This window comes from Oncorhynchus kisutch, linkage group LG27, assembly GCF_002021735.2.
Source record: "Oncorhynchus kisutch isolate 150728-3 linkage group LG27, Okis_V2, whole genome shotgun sequence".
NCBI classification, from domain to species: domain Eukaryota; kingdom Metazoa; phylum Chordata; class Actinopteri; order Salmoniformes; family Salmonidae; genus Oncorhynchus; species Oncorhynchus kisutch.
The window spans coordinates 41,039,885-41,062,176 of NC_034200.2; the positions used below are offsets into that span (position 1 = coordinate 41,039,885).

General features: G+C 44.9%; 1 protein-coding gene across 2 annotated transcripts in view; it reads left to right on the forward strand.

Moving 5' to 3' along the window:
• The window catches only part of LOC116357834 (pituitary adenylate cyclase-activating polypeptide type I receptor), a 99,905-nt gene that overhangs the window by 65,940 nt on the left and 11,673 nt on the right, over positions 1–22,292 (forward strand). The window contains exons 11-12 of one of the 2 annotated variants that reach the window (XM_031807290.1): positions 15,152–15,243; positions 16,354–16,437. In XM_031807290.1, coding sequence (XP_031663150.1) covers positions 15,152–15,243; positions 16,354–16,437 — 176 coding nt within the window. The remainder of the gene's footprint in view (positions 1–15,151; positions 15,244–16,353; positions 16,438–22,292) is intronic. The other variant, XM_031807291.1, reaches the window with a different exon arrangement.

Sequence of the window (22,292 nt, forward strand, 5' to 3'; positions counted from 1 at the left end):
GTACCGTAATACCCTGTATATAGCCTCCACATTGACTCTGTACCGTAACACCCTGTATATAGCCTCCACATTGACTCTGTACTGGTACCCCCTGTATATAGCCTCCACATTGACTCTGTACCGGTACCCCCTGTATATAGCCTCCACATTGACTCTGTACCGTAACACCCTGTATATAGCCTCCACATTGACTCTGTACTGGTACCCCCTGTATATAGCCTCCACATTGACTCTGTACCGGCACCCCCTGTATATAGCCTCCACATTGACTCTGTACTGTAACACCCTTTATATAGCCTCCACATTGACTCAGTACCGGTACCCCCTGTATATAGCCTCCACATTGACTCAGTACCGGTACCCCCTGTATATAGCCTCTACATTGACTCTGTACCGTAATACCCTGTATATAGCCTCCACATTGACTCTGTACCGTAATACCCTGTATATAGCCTCCACATTGACTCTGTACCGTAACACCCTGTATATAGCCTCCACATTGACTCTGTACCGTAACACCCTGTATATAGCCTCCACATTGACTCTGTACCGTAATACCCTGTATATAGCCTCCACATTGACTCTGTACCGTAATACCCTGTATATAGCCTCTACATTGACTCTGTACCGTAATACCCTGTATATTGCCTCCACATTGACTCTGTACCGTAACACCCTGTATATAGCCTCCACATTGACTCTGTACCGTAATACCCTGTATATAGCCTCCACATTGACTCTGTACCGTAACACCCTGTATATAGCCTCCACATTGACTCTGTACCGTAACACCCTGTATATAGCCCCCACATTGACTCTGTACCGGTAGCCCCTGTATATAGTCTCCACATTGACTCTGTACCGGTACCCCCCTGTATATAGCCTCCACATTGACTCTGTACCGTAATACCCTGTATATAGCCTCCACATTGACTCTGTACCGTAACACCCTGTATATAGCCTCCACATTGACTCTGTACCGTAATACCCTGTATATAGCCTCCACATTGACTCTGTACCGTAACACCCTGTATATAGCCTCCACATTGACTCTGTACTGGTACCCCCTGTATATAGCCTCCACATTGACTCTGTACCGGTACCCCCTGTATATAGCCTCCACATTGACTCTGTACCGTAACACCCTGTATATAGCCTCCACATTGACTCTGTACTGGTACCCCCCTGTATATAGCCTCCACATTGACTCTGTACCGGCACCCCCTGTATATAGCCTCCACATTGACTCTGTACCGGTACCCCCTGTATATAGCCTCCACATTGACTCTGTACTGTAACACCCTTTATATAGCCTCCACATTGACTCAGTACCGGTACCCCCTGTATATAGCCTCCACATTGACTCAGTACCGGTACCCCCCTGTATATAGCCTCTACATTGACTCTGTACCGTAATACCCTGTATATAGCCTCCACATTGACTCTGTACCGTAATACCCTGAATATAGCCTCCACATTGACTCTGTACCGTAACACCCTGTATATAGCCTCCACATTGACTCTGTACCGTAACACCCTGTATATAGCCTCCACATTGACTCTGTACCGTAATACCCTGTATATAGCCTCTACATTGACTCTGTACCGTAATACCCTGTATATAGCCTCTACATTGACTTCTGTACCGTAATACCCTGTATATAGCCTCCACATTGACTCTGTACTGGTACCCCCCTGTATATAGCCTCCACATTGACTCTGTACCGGCACCCCCTGATATAGCCTCCACATTGACTCTGACCGGTACCCCCCCCCCCTGTATATAGCCTCCACATTGACTCTGTACTGTAACACCCCTTTATATAGCCTCCACATTGACTCAGTACCGGTACCCCCCTGTATATAGCCTCTACATTGACTCTGTACCGTAATACCCTGTATATAGCCTCCACATTGACTCTGTACCGTAATACCCTGTATATAGCCTCCACATTGACTCTGTACCGTAACACCCTGTATATAGCCTCCACATTGACTCTGTACCGTAACACCCTGTATATAGCCTCCACATTGACTCTGTACCGTAATACCCTGTATATAGCCTCTACATTGACTCTGTACCGTAATACCCTGTATATAGCCTCGACATTGACGTCTGTACCGTAATACCCTGTAATATAGCCTCCACATTGACTCTGTACCGTAATACCCTGTATATAGTCTCCACATTGACTCTGTAACCGTAATACCCTGTATATAGTCTCCACATTGACTCTGTACCGTAATACCTGTATATAGTCTCCACATTGACTCTGTACCGTAATACCTGTATATAGCCTCCACATTGACTCTGTACTGGTACCACCCCTGTATATAGCCTCCACATTGACTCTGTACCATAACACCCTGTATATAGCCTCCACATTGACTCTGTACCGTAACACCCTGTATATAGCCTCCACATTGACTCTGTACTGGTACCCCCTGTATATAGCCTCCACATTGACTGTGTACCGGTACCCCCCCCCTGTATATAGCCTCCACATTGACTGTGTACCGGTACCCCCTGTATAGAGCCTCCACATTGACTCTGTACCGTACCCCCTGTATATAGCCTCCACATTGACTCTGTACTGGTACCCCCTGTATATAGCCTCCACATTGACTCTGTATCCATAACACCCTGTATATAGCCTCCACATTGACTCTGTACTGGTACCCCCCTGTATATAGCCTCCACATTGACCTCTGTACCATAACACCCTGTATATAGCCTCCACATTGACTCTGTGCCGTAATACCCCTGTATATAGCCTCCACATTGACTCTGTACTGGTACCCCCCCTGTATATAGCCTCCACATTGACTCTGTACCATAACACCCTGTATATAGCCTCCACATTGACTCTGTACTGGTACCCCCTGTATATAGCCTCCACATTGACTCTGTACCATAACACCCTGTATATAGCCTCCACATTGACTCTGTACCGTATACCCTGTATATAGCCTCCACATTGACTCTGTACTGGTACCACCCCTGTATTATAGCCTCCACATTGACTCTGTACCATAACACCCTGTATATAGCCTCTACATTGACTCTGTACCATAACACCCTGTATATAGCCTCTCACATTGACTCTGTACCAGTAATACCCTGTATATAGCCTTCCACATTGACTCTGTACCGTAAGACCCTGTATATAGCCTCCACATGGACTCTGTTACCGTTACCCCGGCACCCCGCCCCCTGTATATAGCCTCCACATTGACTCTGTACTGGGTACCTCCCTGTATATAGGCATCCACATTGACTCATGTACCGGTACTACTGTCCGCCTGTTATATAGCCTCCACATTGACTCTGTATCGGTACCCCCCCCCTGTATATAGCCTCCACATTGACTCTGTACCCGGTACCCCCCTGTATATAGCCCTCCACATTGACTCTGTACCGGTACCACCCTGTATATAGCCTCCACATTGACTCTGTACCGGTAACCCCCCTGTAGTATAGCCTCCACATTGACTCTGTACCGGTACCCCCCCCCTTTATATAGCCTCCACATTGATTCTGTACCGTAATACCCTGTATATAGCCACCACATTGACTCTGTACCGTAATACCCTGTATATAGCCTCCACATTGACTCTGTACGGTAATACCCTGGTATATAGCCGCCACATTGACTCTGTACCCGTAATACCCTGTATATAGCCCCACATTGGACTCTGTACCGTAATACCCTGTATATAGCCTCCTCCACATTGACTCTGTACCGTAACACCCTGTATATAGCCACCACATTGACTCTGTACCGTAATACCCTGTATATAGCCTCCACATTGACTCTGTACCGTAATACCCTGTATATAGCCTCCACATTGACTCTGTACCGTAATACCCTGTATATAGCCTCCACATTGACTCTGTACCGTAGTACCCTGTATATAGCCACGACATTGACTCTGTAGCCGTAAATACCCTGTATATATAGCCTCCACATTGACTCTGTACCGTAACACCCTGTATATAGCCTCCACATTGACCTCTGTAACCGTAATACCCTGTATCACTTAGCCTCCACATACGACTCTGTACCAGTAAATACCCTTAACCCTGTATTAGCCCTAGCCCACATTGACTCTGTACCATAATACCTGTATATTATCCTCCACAATTGACTCTGTAACCGTAATACCCTGTATAATAGCCTCCAACATTGACTCTCTGTACCCGTAATAAACCCCTGTATATAGTCTCCCACATTGACTCTGTACCGGTACACCCTGTATATAGCCTCCACATTGACTCTGTACCGTACACCCCTGTATATAGCCTCCACATTGACTCTGTACCGTAATACCCTGTATATAGCCTCCACATTGACTCTGTACCGTAACCCCTGTATATAGCCTCCACATTGACTCTGTACCGTAATACCCTGTATATAGCCTCCACATTGACTCTGTACCGTAATACCCTGTATATAGCCTCCACATTGACTCTGTACGGTAATACCCTGTATATAGCCTCCACATTGACTCTGTACCGGTACCCCCTGTATATAGCCCCCACATTGACTCTGTACCGGTAGCCCCTGTATATAGTCTCCACATTGACTCGTACCGTACCCCCCCCTGTATATAGCCTCTACATTGACTCTGTAACCGTAATACCCTGTATATAGCCTCCACATTGACTCTGTACCGTAATACCCTGTATATAGCCTCCACACACATTGACTCTGTACCGTAACACCCTGTATATAGCCTCCTCCACATTGACTCTGTACCGTAACACCCTGTATATAGCCTCACATTGACTCTGTACCGTAATACCCTGTATATAGCCTCCACATTGACTCTGTACCGTAATACCCTGTATATAGCTCACATTGACCTCTGTACCGTAATACCCTGTATAAGCCTCCACATTGACTCTGTACCGTATACCCTGTATATAGTCTCCACATTGACTCTGTACCGTAATACCCTGTATATAGTCTCCACATTGACTCTGTACCGTAATACCCTGTATATAGTCTCCACATTGACTCTGTAACGTAATACCCTGTATATAGCCTCCACATTGACTCTGTACTGGTACCCCCTGTATATAGCCTCCACATTGACTCTGTACCATAACACCCTGTATATAGCCTCCACATTGACTCTGTACCGTAACACCCTGTATATAGCCTCCACATTGATCTGTACTGGTACCCGACCCCCTGTATAGCCTGCTCCACATTGACTGTGTACCGTACCCCCTGTATATAGCCTCCACATTGACTGTGTACCCGTTACCGCACCCCCCCACCCCCCACCCTGTATATAGCCTCCACATTGACTCTGTACCGGGTACCCCCTGTATAAGCCTCCACATTGACTCTGTACTGGTACCCCCGGTATATAGCCTCCACATTGACTCTGTACCATAACACCCTGTATATAGCCTCCACATTGACTCTGTACTGGTACCCCCCGTATATAGCCTCCACATTGACTCTGTACCATAACACCCTGTATATAGCCTCCACATTGACTCTGTGCCGTAATACCCTGTATATAGCCTCCACTTGACTCTGTACTGGTACCCCCTGTATATAGCCTCCACATTGACTCTGTACCATAACACCTGTATATAGCCTCCACATTGACTCTGTACTGGTACCCCCCTGTATATAGCCTCCACATTGACTCTGTACCATAAACCCCTGTATATAGCCTCCACATTGACTCTGTACCGTAATACCCTGTATATAGCCTCCACATTGACTCTGTAACGGTACCCCCCTGTATATAGCCTCCACATTGACTCTGTACCATAACACCCTGTATATAGCCTCTACATTGACTCTGTACCATAACCCCTGTATATAGCCTCCACATTGACTCTGTACCGTAATACCCTGTATATAGCCTCCACATTGACTCTGTACCGTCATACCCTGTTATATAGCCTCCACATTGACTCTGTACCGTAATACCCTGTATATAGCCTCCACATTGACTCTGTACCGTAATACCCTGTATATAGCCTCCACATTGACTCTGTACCTTAACACCCTGTATATAGCCTCCACATTGACTCTGTACCGTAATACCCTGTATATAGCCTCCACATTGACTCTGTACTGTAACACCCTGTATATAGCCTCCACATTGACTCTGTACCGTAACACCCTGTATATAGCCTCCATATTGACTCTGTACCGTAATACCCTGTATATAGCCTCCACATTGACTCTGTACATAACACCCTGTATATAGCCTCCATATTGACTCTGTACCATAACACCCTGTATATAGCCTCCACATTGACTCTGTACCGTACACCGGTATATAGCCTCCACATTGACTCTGTACCGTAATACCCTGTATATAGCCTCCACATTGACTCTGTACCGTAATACCCTGTATATAGCCTCCACATTGACTCTGTACCGTACACCCTGTATTAGCCCCTATTGACTCTGTACCGTAATACCCTGTATATAGCCTCCACATTGACTCTGTACCATAACACCCTGTATATAGCCTCCACATTGACTCTGTACCATAATACCCTGTATATAGCCTCCACATTGACCGCTCTGTACCATAATACCTGTATATAGCCTCCACATTGACTCTGTACATAATACCCTGTATATAGCCTCTACATTGACTCTGTACCGTAATACCCTGTATATAGTCTCCACATTGACTCTGTACCGTAACACCCTGTATATAGCCTCCACATTGACTCTGTACCGTAATACCCTGTATATAGCTCCACATTGACTCTGTACCGTAACACCCCCCTGTATATAGCCTCCACATTGACTCTGTACCGTAACACCCTGTATATAGTCCTCCACATGACTCTGTACCGTAACACCCTGTATATAGCCTCCACATTGACTCTGTACCGTACCACCCTGTATATAGCCTCCACATTGACTCTGTACCATAACACCCTGTAATAGCCTCCACATTGACTCTATACCGTAATACCCTGTATATAGCCTCCACATTGACTCTATACCGTAACACCCTGTATATAGCCTCCACATTGACTCTGTACCGTAACACCCTGTATATAGCCTCCACATTGACTCTGTACCGTACACCCTGTATATAGCCTCCACATTGACTCTGTACTGGTACCCCCTGTATATAGCCTCCACATTGACTCTGTACCGTAATACCCTGTATATAGCCTCCACATTGACTCTGTACCGTAACACCCTGTATATAGCCTCCACATTGACTCTGTACCGTAATACCCTGTATATAGCCTCCACATTGACTCTGTACCGTAACACCCTGTATATAGCCTCCACATTGACTCTGTACCATAACACCCTGTATATAGCCTCCACATTGACTCTGTACCGTAATACCCTGTATATAGCCTCCACATTGTCTCTGTACCGTAATACCCTGTATATAGCCTCCACATTGACTCTGTACCGTAACACCCTGTATATACCTCCACATTGACTCTGTACCGTAACACCTGTATATAGCCTCCACATTGACTCTGTACCGTAACACCCTGTATATAGCCTCCACATTGACTCTGTACCGTAACACCCTGTATATAGCCTACATTGACTCTGTACCGTAACCCCTGTATATAGCCTCCACATTGACTCTGTACCATAACACCCTGTATATAGCCTCCACATTGACTCTGTACCATAACACCCTGTATATAGCCTCCACATTGACTCTGTACCATAATACCCTGTATATAGCCTCCACATTGACTCTGTACCATAATACCCTGTATATAGCCTCCATTGACTCTGTACCGTAATACCCTGTATATAGCCTCCACATTGACTCTGTACCGTAACACCCCTGTATATAGCCTCCACATTGACTCTGTACCGGTACCCCCTGTATATAGCCTCCACATTGACTCTGTACCGTATACCCTGTATATAGCCTCCACATTGACTCTGTACCGTACTAACCCTGTATATAGCCTCCACATTGACTCTGTACCGTAACCCCTGTATATAGCCTCCACATTGACTCTGTACCGGTACCCCCTGTATATAGCCTCCACATTGACTCTGTACCGTAATACCCCTGTATATAGCCTCCACATTGACTCTGTACCGTAACACCCTGTATATAGCCTCCACATTGACTCTGTACCTAAACCCTGTATATAGCCTCCACATTGACTCTGTACCGTAACACCCTGTATATAGCCTCCACATTGACTCTGTACCGTAACACCCTGTATATAGCCTCCACATTGACTCTGTACCGTAACACCCTGTATATAGCCTCCACATTGACTCTGTACCGTAATACCTGTATATAGCCTCCACATTGACTCTGTACCGTAATACCCTGTATATAGCCTCCACATTGACTCTGTACCGTAATACCCCTGTATATAGCCTCCACATTGACTCTGTACCGTAACACCCTGTATATAGCCTCCACATTGACTCTGTACCGTAACACCCTGTATATAGCCTCCACATTGACTCTGTACCGTAATACCCCTGTATATAGCCTCCACATTGACTCTGTACCGTAATACCCGTATATAGCCTCCACATTGACTCTGTACCGTAATACCCTGTATATAGCCTCCACATTGACTCTGTACCGTAATACCCTGTATATAGCCTCCACATTGACTCTGTACCGTACCCCCCTGTATAGCCTCCACATTGACTCTGTACCGTAACCCCTGTATATAGCCTCCACATTGACTCTGTACCGTACCCCCTGTATATAGCCTCCACATTGACTCTGTACCGTAATACCCTGTTATATAGCCTCCACATTGACTCTGTACCGTAACACCCTGTATATAGCCTCCACATTGACTCTGTACCGTAACACCCTGTATATAGCCTCCACATTGACTCTGTACCGTAACACCCTGTATATAGCCTCCACATTGACTCTGTACCGTAATACCCTGTATATAGCCTCCACATTGACTCTGTACCGTAATACCCTGTATATAGCCTCCACATTGACTCTGTACCGTAATACCCCCGTATATAGCCTCCACATTGACTCTGTACCGTAACCCCTGTATATAGCCTCCACATTGACTCTGTACCGTAATACCCTGTATATAGCCTCCACATTGACTCTGTACCGTAATACCCTGTATATAGCCTCCACATTGACTCTGTACCGTAATACCCTGTATATAGCCTCCACATTGACTCTGTACCGTAATACCCTGTATATAGCCTCCACATTGACTCTGTACCGTAATACCCTGTATATAGCTCCACATTGACTCTGTACCGTAATACCTGTATATAGCCTCCACATTGACTCTGTACCGTATACCCTGTATATTTCCTCCACATTGACTCTGTACCGTAACCCCCTGTATATAGCCTCCACATTGACTCTGTACCGTAATACCCTGTATATAGCCTCCACATTGACTCTGTACCGTAACACCCTGTATATAGCCTCCACATTGACTCTGTACCGTAACACCCCTGTATATAGCCTCCACATTGACTCTGTACCGTATACCCCTGTAATAGCCTCCACATGACTCTGTACCGTAATACCCTGTATATAGCCTCCACATTGACTCTGTACCGTAATACCCTGTATATAGCCTCCACATTGACTCTGTACCGTAATACCCTGTATATAGCCTCCACATTGACTCTGTACCGTAATACCCTGTATATAGCCTCCACATTGACTCTGTACCGTACACCCTGTATATAGCCTCCACATTGACTCTGTACCGTAATACCCTGTATATAGCCTCCACATTGACTCTGTACCGTAATACCCTGTATATAGCCTCCACATTGACTCTGTACCATAATACCCTGTATATAGCCTCCACATTGACTCTGTACCATAATACCCCTGTATATAGCCTCCACATTGACTCTGTACCATAACACCCTGTATATAGCCTCCACATTGACTCTGTACCGTAACACCCTGTATATAGCCTCCACATTGACTCTGTACCGTAACACCCTGTATATAGTCTCCACATTGACTCTGTACCGTAATACCCTGTATATATAGCCTCCACATTGACTCTGTACCGTAACACCCTGTATATAGCCTCCACATTGACTCTGTACCGTAACACCCTGTATATAGCCTCCACATTGACTCTGTACCGTAACACCCTGTATATAGCCTCCACATTGACTCTGTACCGTAATACCCTGTATATAGCCTCCACATTGACTCTGTACCGTAATACCCTGTATATAGCCTCCACATTGACTCTGTACCGTACCCCTGTATATAGCCTCCACATTGACTCTGTACCATAATACCCTGTATATAGCCTCCACATTGACTCTGTACCGTAATACCCTGTATATAGCCTCCACATTGACTCTGTACCGTATACCCTGTATATAGCCTCCACATTGACTCTGTACCGTAATACCCTGTATATAGCCTCCACATTGACTCTGTACCGTAACACCCTGTATATAGCCACCACATGACTCTGTACCGTAATACCCTGTATATAGCCACCACATTGACTCTGTACCGTAATACCCTGTATATAGCCTCCACATGACTCTGTACCGTAACACCCTGTATATAGCCTCTACATTGACTCTGTACCATAACACCCTGTAATAGCCTCCACATTGACTCTGTACCGTAACACCCTGTATATAGCCTCCACATTGACTCTGTACCGTAACACCCTGTATATAGCCTCCACATTGACTCTGTACCATAACACCCTGTATATAGCCTCCACATTGACTCTGTACCGTAACACCCTGTATATAGCCTCCACATTGACTCTGTACCGTAACCCCTGTATATAGCCTCCACATTGACTCTGTACCGTAACACCCTGTATATAGCCTCCACATTGACTCTGTACCGTAATACCCTGTATATAGCCTCCACATTGACTCTGTACCGTAACACCCCTGTATATAGCCTCCACATTGACTCTGTACCGTAACCCCTGTATATAGCCTCCACATTGACTCTGTACTGTACCCCCTGTATATGAGCCCCCCCTGTATATAGCCTCCACATTGACTCTGTACCGTAACACCCTGTATATATGCCCCTCCACATTGACTCTGTACTGGTAACCCTGTATATAGCCTCCACATTGACTCTGTACCGTACACCCTGTATATAGCCTCCACATTGACTCTGTACCGTAACACCCCTGTATATAGCCTCCACATTGACTCTGTACTGGTACCCCCTGTGTATATAGCCTCCACATTGACTCTGTACCGTAACACCCTGTATTAGCCTCCACATTGACTCTGTACTGGTACCCCCTGTATATAGCCTCCACATTGACTCTGTGACCGTAACACCCTGTATATAGCCTCCACATTGACTCTGTACCGTAACACCCTGTATATAGCCTCCACATTGACTCTGTACTGTAATACCCTGTATATAGCCTCCACATTGACTCTGTACCGTAACACCCTGTATATAGCCTCCACATTGACTCTGTACCGTAATACCCTTATATAGCCTCCACATTGACTCTGTACCGTAATACCCTGTATATAGCCTCCACATTGACTCTGTACCGTAATACCCTGATATAGCCTCCACATTGACTCTGTACCATAACACCCTGTATATAGCCTCCACATTGACTCTGTACGTAATACCCTGTAATAGCCACCACATTGACTCTGTACCGTAATACCTGTATATAGCCTCCACATTGACTCTGTACCGTAATACCCTGTATATAGCCTCCACATTACTCTGTACCGTAATACCTGTATATAGCCTCCACAGTGACTCTGTACCGTAATACCCTGTATATAGCCACCACATTGACTCTGTACCGTAATACCCTGTATATAGCCTCCACGGATGACTCTGTACCATAACACCCTGTAAATAGCCTCCACATTGACTCTGTACCGTAACACCCTGTATATAGCCTCCACATTGACTCTGTACTGGTACCCCCTGTATATAGCCTCCACATTGACTCTGTACCGTAACCCCCTGTATATAGCCTCCACATGACTCTGTACTGGTACCCCCTGTATATAGCCTCCACATTGACTCTGTACCGTAATACCCTGTATATAGCCTCCACATTGACTCTGTACTGGTACCCCCTGTAGATAGCCTCCACATTGACTCTGTACCCGTAACCCCCTGTATATAACTGGTACCCCCTGTATATAGCCTCCACATTGACTCTGTACCGTAACCCCCCTGTATATAGCCTCCACATTGACTCTGTACCGTAATACCCTGTATATAGCCTCTACATTGACTCTGTACCGTAATACCCTGTATATAGCCTCTACATTGACTCTGTACCGTAATACCCTGTATATAGTCTCCACATTGACTCTGTACCGGTACTTCCCTGTATATAGCCTCCACATTGACTCTGTACCGTAATACCCTGTATATAGCCTCCACATTGACTCTGTACCGTAATACCCTGTATATAGCCTCCACATTGACTCTGTACTGGTAATCCCCTGTATATAGCCTCCACATTGACTCTGTACCGTAATACCCTGTATATAGCCTCCACATTGACTCTGTACCGTAATACCCTGTATATAGCCTCCACATTGACTCTGTACCGTAATACCCTGTATATAGCCTCCACATTGACTCTGTACCGTAATACCCTGTATATAGCCTCCACATTGACTCTGTACCATAATACCCTGTATATAGCCTCCACATTGACTCTGTACCGTAACACCCTGTATATAGCCTCCACATTGACTCTGTACCGGTACACCCTGTATATAGCCTCCACATTGACTCTGTACCGGTACACCCTGTATATAGCCTCCACATTGACTCTGTACCATAACACCCTGTATATAGCCTCCACATTGACTCTGTACCGTAATACCCTGTATATAGCCTCCACATTGACTCTGTACCGTAACACCCTGTATATAGCCTCCACATTGACTCTGTACCATAATACCCTGTATATAGCCTCCACATTGACTCTGTACCGTAATACCCTGTATATAGCCTCCACATTGACTCTGTACCGTAATACCCTGTATATAGCCTCCACATTGACTCTGTACCGTAATACCCTGTATATAGCCTCCACATTGACTCTGTACCGTAATACCCTGTATATAGCCTCCACATTGACTCTGTACCGTAATACCCTGTATATAGCCTCCACATTGACTCTGTACCGTAATACCCTGTATATAGCCTCCACATTGACTCTGTACCGTAATACCCTGTATATAGCCTCCACATTGACTCTGTACCGTAATACCCTGTATATAGCCTCCACAATTGACTCTGTACCGTATACCACCCTGTATATAGCCTCCACATTGACTCTGTAACCGTAATACCTGTATATAGCCCTCCACATTGACTCTGTACCGTAACTACCCTGTATATAGCCTACACATTGACTCTGTACCGTAAACACCCTGTATATAGCCTCCACCATTGACTCTGTACCGTAATACCCTGTATATAGCCTCCACATTGACTCTGTACCGTAATACCCTGTATATAGCCTCCACATTGACTCTGTACCGTAATACCCTGTATATAGCCTCCACATTGACTCTGTACCGTAATACCCTGTATATAGCCTCCACATGACTCTGTACTGTAATACCCTGTATATAGCCTCCACATTGACTCTGTACCGTAATACCCTGTATATAGTCTTGTTATTGTTTTATTGTTGTTTTATTTTCTTTACTTTATTTACTACATTTATTTAATTTTTCTTTCAACTGCGTTGTTGGTTAAGGGCATGTCAGTAATCATTGCACGTTGAGGTCTACACTTGTTGTATTCGGCGCATGTGACAACATGATAACATTTGATTGGAAAAGTAGTGCACTATGTAGGGAGTAGGGTGCCATTTCACAATAACTATAATATTACCATTTTGTGCTGCTGCCATGTTGTTGTCATGTTGTGTTGTTGTCATGTTGTGTTGCTGCCATGTTGTGCTGCTACCATGTTGTTGTCATGTTGTGCTGCTACCATGTTGTTGTCATGTTGTGTTGCTGCCATGTGCTGCTACCATGTTGTTGTCATGTTGTGTTGCTGCCATGCTGTGTTGTCATATATTGCTACCATGCTATGTTGTTGTCTTAGGTCTCTCTTTATGTAGTGTTGTGTTGTCTTAGGTCTCTCTTTATGTAGTGTTGTGGTGTCTTAGGTCTCTCTTTATGTAGTGTTGTGGTGTCTCTCTTTATGTAGTGTTGTGGTGTCTCTCTTTATGTAGTGTTGTGTTGTCTCTCTTTATGTAGTGTTGTGTTGTGGTGTCTCTCTTTATGTAGTGTTGTGGTGTCTCTCTTTATGTAGTGTTGTGTTGTCTCTCTTTATGTAGTGTTGTGTTGTCTCTCTTTATGTAGTGTTGTGGTGTCTCTCTTTATGTAGTGTTGTGGTGTCTCTCTTTATGTAGTGTTGTGGTGTCTCTCTTTATGTAGTGTTGTGTTGTCTCTCTTTATGTAGTGTTGTGTTGTCTCTCTTTATGTAGTGTTGTGTGGTCTCTCTTTATGTAGTGTTGTGGTGTCTCTCTCTTTATGTAGTGTTGTGGTGTCTCTCTTTATGTAGTGTTGTGGTGTCTCTCTTTATGTAGTGTTGTAGTGTCTCTCTTTATGTAGTGTTGTGTTGTCTCTCTTTATGTAGTGTTGTGGTGTCTCTCTTTATGTAGTGTTGTGGTGTCTCTCTTTATGTAGTGTTGTGGTGTCTCTCTTTATGTAGTGTAGTGTTGTCTCTCTTTATGTAGTGTTGTGGTGTCTCTCTCTTTATGTAGTGTTGTGGTGTCTCTCTTTATGTAGTGTTGTGGTGTCTCTCTTTATGTAGTGTTGTGGTGTCTCTCTTTATGTAGTGTTGTGGTGTCTCTCTTGTCTTGTGTTTTGTCCTATATTTATATTTATTTGTGTATTTGTAATCCCAGGCCCCGTCCCCGCAGGAGGCCTTTTGGTAGGCCGTCATTGTACATAAGAATTTGTTCTTAACTGACTTTCCTTGTTAAATAAAGGTAAAATAAAATTGAGAATCTATTATATTTCCTCCCCACATTAATACAACTTCGTCTGACCGGTCTTAGATCTACTGCATTTTTGTAGATTGAGTTTTGGTGTGTATTCTTGTGTTAAAATGTAATGAAAAGTAATGATGATAACAGTAATGTAATAATGATAATCATCCTTGCTATGTGCTTCTCTAGATCAACTTTGTCCTGTTTGTTGGGATCATAGTCATTCTGGTCCAGAAGCTGCAGTCGCCTGACATCAGAGGGAATGAGTCCAGTATCTACCTGTAAGTACCTGGTCTTAGCCCTACCTCTATGTCCAGTATCTACCTGTATGTACCTGGTCTTAGCCCTACCTCTATGTCCAGTATCTACCTGTATGTACCTGGTCTTAGCCCTACCTCTATGTCCAGTATCTACCTGTAAGTACCTGGTCTTAGCCCTACCTCTATGTCCAGTATCTACCTGTAAGTACCTGGTCTTAGCCCTACCTCTATGTCCAGTATCTACCTGTATGTACCTGGTCTTAGCCCTACCTCTATGTCCAGTATCTACCTGTAAGTACCTGGTCTTAGCCCTACCTCTATGTCCAGTATCTACCTGTATGTACCTGGTCTTAGCCCTACCTCTATGTCCAGTATCTACCTGTATGTACCTGGTCTTAGCCCTACCTCTATGTCCAGTATCTACCTGTAAGTACCTGGTCTTAGCCCATCTTCTATGTCCAGTATCTACCTGTATGTACCTGGTCTTAGCCCTACCTCTATGTCCAGTATCTACCTGTAAGTACCTGGTCTTAGCCCTACCTCTATGTCCAGTATCTACCTGTAAGTACCTGGTCTTAGCCCTACCTCTATGTCCAGTATCTACTTGTAAATACCTGGTCTTAGCTCCACCTCTACAGCCACATGTCTATGAAGGCTGCTGGAATCTTTAGCTCATCGACATAATGTGGTCTGTTTATATTAGCCGCGGTCTAGTCTTTTATAAGAAGAGGTGTTTAATGAGACTGTCTGATGTGCTGTATAGTTAAGACTTGTGTGTGTGACTGTGTGTGTTTTACTGGTGGTGTCTGTCTGTGTCTGTCTGTCTTTGGGTCTGTCTGTCTGTCTGTCTGTCTGTCTGTCTGTCTGTCTGTCTGTCTGTCTGTCTGTCTGTCTGTCTGTCTGTCTGTCTGTCTGTCTGTCTGTCTGTCTGTGTCTGTCCGTCTTTGGGTCTGTCTGTCTGTCTGTGTCTGTCTGTCTGTCTGTCTGTCTGTCTGTCTGTCTGTCTGTCTGTCTGTCTGTCTGTCTGTCTGTCTGTCTGTCTGTCTGTCTGTCTGTGTCTGTCCGTCTTTGGGTCTGTCTGTCTGTGTCTGTCTGTCTTTGGGTCTGTCTGTCTGTCTGTCTCTATTGTAGCAGCTGTGCTCAGAAATGCTTCAGTGAGCCCACTCAGGCTGTACAACATTCCTGCAGGATGTCAGAGCTATCAGTCATCACACTGTAAGTCTGAGTGTGTGTGTGTGTGAGTTTCCTCATATGTTAAAGTCTGAGTGTTATTCTTAGTCAGGTCAAATCAAATGTTATTTGTCGCATACACATGTTTAGCAGATGTTATAGCTAAATGTCTGTGTTGCTAGCTCCAACAGTGCAGTAATATCTAACAATTCACAACAAAACACACAAATCTTAAAGAAAAATAATGGAATTAAGAAATATATAAATATTAGGACGAGCAATGTCGGATTCCGCAGTATAAATATATACAGTACCAGTCAAAAGTGTAGACACACCTACTCATTCAAGATTTTTTCTTTATTTTTAACTATTTTCTACATTGTAGAATAATAGTGAAGACATCACAACTATGAAATAACACATATGGAATCATGTAGTAACCAAAAAAAGTGTTAAACAAATCAAAATATATTAAATATATTTAGATATAAAATAGATTCTTCAAAGTAGCCACTCTTGGCATTCTCTCAACCAGCTTCACCTGGAATGATTTTTCAACCATCTTGAAGGAGTTCCCACATATACTGAGCACTTGTTGGCTGCTTTTCCTTCACTCTGCGGTCAAACTCATCCCAAACCATCTCAATTGGGTTGAGGTTGGATGATTGTGAAGGCCACGTCATCTGATGGAGCACTCCATCACTCTCCTTTTTGGTCAAATAGCCCTTACACAGTCTGGAGGTGTGTTGGGTCATTGTCCTGTTGAAAAACAAATGATAGTCCCACTAAGCGCAAACCAGATGGGATGGCATATCGTTGCAGAATGATGTGGTAGCCATGCTGGTTAAGTGTGCCTTGATTTCTAAATAAATCACAGACAGTGTAACCCACAAAGCACCATCACACCTCCTCCTCCATGCTTCACAGTAGGAACCACACATGCGGAGATCATCCGTTCACCTACTCTGCCTCTCACAAAGCACCATCACACCTCCTCCTCCATGCTTCACAGTAGGAACCACACATGCGGAGATCATCCGTTCACCTATTCTGCCTCTCACAAAGCACCATCACACTTCCTCCTCCATGCTTCACAGTGGGAACCACACATGCGGAGATCATCCGTTCACCTGCTCTGCTTCTCACAAAGCACCATCACACCTCCTCCTCCATGCTTCACAGTGGGAACCACACATGCGGAGATCATCCGTTCACCTACTCTGCTTCTCACAAAGCACCATCACACTTCCTCCTCCATGCTTCACAGTAGGAACCACACATGCAGAGATCATCCGTTCACCTACTCTGCCTCTCACAAAGCACCATCACACTTCCTCCTCCATGCTTCATACATCATCAGATCAAAGGACAGATTTCCTCCGGTCTAATGTCCATTGCTTGTGTTTCCTGGCCCAAGCAAGTCTCTTCTTCTATGTGTGTTCTTTAGTAGTGGTTTCTTTGCAGAAATTCAACCATGAAGGCCTGATTCACACAGTCTCCTCTGAACAGTTGATGCTGAGATGTGTCTGTTACTTGAATTCTGTGAAGCATTTATTTTGGCTGCAATTTCTGAGGCTGGTAACTCTTATGAACTTATCCTCTGCAGTAGAGGCAACTCTGCGTCTTCCTTTCCTGTGGCGGTCTTCATGAGAGCTAGTTTCATCATAGCGCTTGATGCTTTTTGCGACTGCACTTGAAGAAACTTTCAAAGTTCATTACATTTTCCGTATTGACTGAACTTCATGTCTTAAAATAATGATGGACTGTTGTTTCTCTTTGCTTATTTGAGCTGTTCTTACCATAATATGGACTTGGCCTTTTACCAAATAGGGCTATCTACTGTATACCACCCCTACCTTGTCACAACACAACTGATTGCCTCAAACATTTTAAGAAGGTGACTCCCTCATGAAGCTGGTTGGGAAAATGCCAAGAGTTTGCAAAGCAGTCATCAAGGCAAAGGATCTCAAATATAAAATATATTGTGATTTGTTTAACACTTTTTTTGGAAACCACATGATTTATATTTCATAGTTTTGATATCTTCCCTATTATTCAACAGTCTATGACTAGGGTGGCTGGAGTCTTTGACAATCTTTAGGGCCTTCCTCTGACACTGCCTGGTATAGAGGTCCTGGATGACAGGAAGCTTGGCCCCAGTGATGTACTGGGCCGTACGCACTACCCTCTGTAGTGCCTTCCGGTCGGAGGCCGAGCAGTTACCATATGATGCAACCCGCCAGGATGCTCTCAGCTGTAGAACCTTTTGAGGATCTGAGCACCCATGCCAAATATGTTCAGTCTCCTGAGGGGGAATAGATTTTGTATTTTCCTCTTCATGACTGTCTTGGTGTGTTTGAACCATGATTGTTTGTTGTTGATGTGGACACAAAGGAACGTGAAGCTCTCAACCTGCTCCACTGCAGCCCCGGCGATGTGAATTGGAGCGTGCTTGGCTCTCATGGATTACAGGAGTGGACTGAGCACGCACCCCTGAGGGGCCCCCGTGTTGAGGAATAGCAAAGTGGACATGTTGTGTCCTGCCTTCACCACCTGGGGGCGGCCCTCTCAAAGCACTTCATGATAACAGAAGTGAGTGCTACAGGGCGATAGTCATTTAGTTCAGTTACCTTTGCTTTCTTGGGTACAGGAACAATGGTGGACATATTGAGACAAGTGGGGACAGCAGACTGGGATTGGGAGAGATTGAATATGTCTGCAAACACTCCAACCAGCTGGTCTGTGCATTCTCTGAGGACGCGGCTAGGGATGCCGTCAGGGCCGGCAGCCATGCGAGGGTTAACGCGCTTAAACGTCTTACTCACATTGGCCACGCAGAGCGAGAGCTTCATCGAGAGCAGTCTTCGTTGCCACTGTTTTATTTTGTATTTTTATTTCTCTTAGACCAGAGCCCTATTCCTTATGTAGTGCACTACTTTAGACCAGAGCCCTATTCCTTATGTAGTGCACTACTTTAGACCAGAGCCCTATTCCTTATGTAGTGCACTACTTTAGACCAGAGCCTTATTGGGTGAGATTTGGGACACATCAATAGATGGTCTTGTTGTTTTCCTCTGGTTGTCATCTGTTGCCATGGCAGTTTGTTAGTTGAGAACACCTTTATTTAACCAGGTAGGCTAGTTGAGAACACCTTTATTTAACCAGGTAGGCTAGTTGAGAACACCTTTATTTAACCAGGAAGGCCAGTTGAGAACACCTTTATTTAACCAGGTAGGCTAGTTGAGAACACCTTTATTTAACCAGGAAGGCCAGTTGAGAACACCTTTATTTAACCAGGTAGGCTAGTTGAGATCACCTTTATTTAACCAGGTAGGCCAGTTGAGAACACCTTTATTTAACCAGGTAGGCCAGTTGAGAACACCTTTATTTAACCAGGTAGGCTAGTTGAGAACACCTTTATTTAACCAGGTAGGCTAGTTGAGAACACCTTTATTTAACCAGGTAGGCTAGTTGAGAACACCTTTATTTAACCAGGTAGGCTAGTTGAGAACACCTTTATTTAACCAGGTAGGCTAGTTGAGAACACCTTTATTTAACCAGGGAGGCTAGTTGAGAACACCTTTATTTAACCAGGTAGGCTAGTTGAGAACACCTTTATTTAACCAGGTAGGCTAGTTGAGAACACCTTTATTTAACCAGGGAGGCTAGTTGAGAACACCTTTATTTAACCAGGTAGGCTAGTTGAGAACACCTTTATTTAACCAGGTAGGCTAGTTGAGAACACCTTTATATAACCAGGTAGGCTAGTTGAGAACACCTTTATTTAACCAGGTAGGCTAGTTGAGAACACCTTTATTTAACCAGGTAGGCTAGTTGAGAACACCTTTATTTAACCAGGTAGGCTAGTTGAGATCACCTTTATTTAACCAGGTAGGCTAGTTGAGAACAAGTTCTCATTTGCAACTGCGACCTGGCCAAGATAAAGCATAGCAGTGTGAGCAGACAACAAAGAGTTACACATGGAGTAAACAATTAACAAGTCAATAACACAGTAGAAACCAAAGGGGGAGTCTATATACAATGTGTGCAAAAGGCATGAGGAGGTAGGCAAATAATTACAATTTTGCAGATTAACACTGGAGTGATGAATGATCAGATGGTCATGTACAGGTAGAGATATTGGTGTGCAAAAGAGCAGAAAAGTAAATAAATAAAAACAGTATGGGGATGAGGTAGGTGAAAAAGGGTGGGCTATTTACCAATAGACTATGTACAGCTGCAGCGATCGGTTAGCTGCTCAGATAGCTGATGTTTGAAGTTGGTGAGGGAGATAAAAGTCTCCGACTTCAGCGATTTTTGCAATTCGTTCCAGTCACAGGCAGCAGAGTACTGGAACGAAAGGCGGCCAAATGAGGTGTTGGCTTTAGGGATGATCAGTGAGATACACCTGCTGGAGCGCGTGCTACGGATGGGTGTTGCCATCGTGACCAGTGAGCTGAGATAAGGCGGAGCTTTACCTAGCATGGACTTGTAGATGACCTGGAGCCAGTGGGTCTGGCGACGAATATGTAGCGAGGGCCAGCCGACTAGAGCATACAAGTCGCAGTGGTGGGTGGTATAAGGTGCTTTAGTGACAAAACGGATGGCACTGTGATAGACTGCATCCAGTTTGCTGAGTAGAGTGTTGGAAGCCATTTTGTAGATGACATCGCCGAAGTCGAGGATCGGTAGGATAGTCAGTTTTACTAGGGTAAGCTTGGCGGCGTGAGTGAAGGAGGCTTTGTTGCGGAATAGAAAGCCGACTCTTGATTTGATTTTCGATTGGAGATGTTTGATATGAGTCTGGAAGGAGAGTTTGCAGTCTAGCCAGACACCTAGGTACCGTGCTTCTACACCTGCATTGCTTGCTGTTTGGGGTTTTAGGCAGGGTTTCTGTACAGCACTTTGAGATATCAGCTGATGTACGAAGGGCTATATAAATAAATTTGATTTGATTTGATTTATAGACGTCCACATATTCTAGGTCGGAACCATCCAGGGTGGTGATGCTAGTCGGGCATGCGGGTGCAGGCAGCGACCGGTTGAAAAGCATGCATTTGGTTTTACTAGCGTTTAAGAGCAGTTGGAGGCCACGGAAGGAGTGTTGTATGGCATTGAAGCTTGTTTGGAGGTTAGATAGCACAGTGTCCAAAGACGGGCCGAAAGTATATAGAATGGTGTCGTCTGCGTAGAGGTGGATCAGGGAATCGCCCGCAGCAAGAGCAACATCATTGATATACACAGAGAAAAGAGTCGGCCCGAGAATTGAACCCTGTGGCACCCCCATAGAGACTGCCAGAGGACCAGACAGCATGCCCTCCAATTTGACGCACTGAACTCTGTCTGCAAAGTAATTGGTGAACCAGGCAAGGTAGTCATCCGAAAAACCGAGGCTCCTGAGTCTGCCGATAAGAATATGGTGATTGACAGAGTCGAAAGCCTTGGCAAGGTCGATGAAGACGGCTGCACAGTACTGTCTTTTATCGATGGCGGTTATGATATCGTTGAGTACCTTGAGTGTGGCTGAGGTGCACCCATGACCGGCTCGGAAACCAGATTGCACAGCGGAGAAGGTGCGGTGGGATTCGAGATGGTCAGTGACCTGTTTGTTGACTTGGCTTTCGAAGACCTTAGATAGGCAGGGCAGGATGGATATAGGTCTGTAACAGTTTGGGTCCAGGGTGTCTCCCCCTTTGAAGAGGGGGATGACTGCGGCAGCTTTCCAATCCTTGGGGATCTCAGACGATATGAAAGAGAGGTTGAACAGGCTGGTAATAGGGGTTGCGACAATGGTGGCAGATAGTTTCAGAAATAGAGGGTCCAGATTGTCAAGCCCAGCTGATTTGTACGGGTCCAGGGTTTGCAGCTCTTTCAGAACATCTGCTATCTGGATTTGGTTA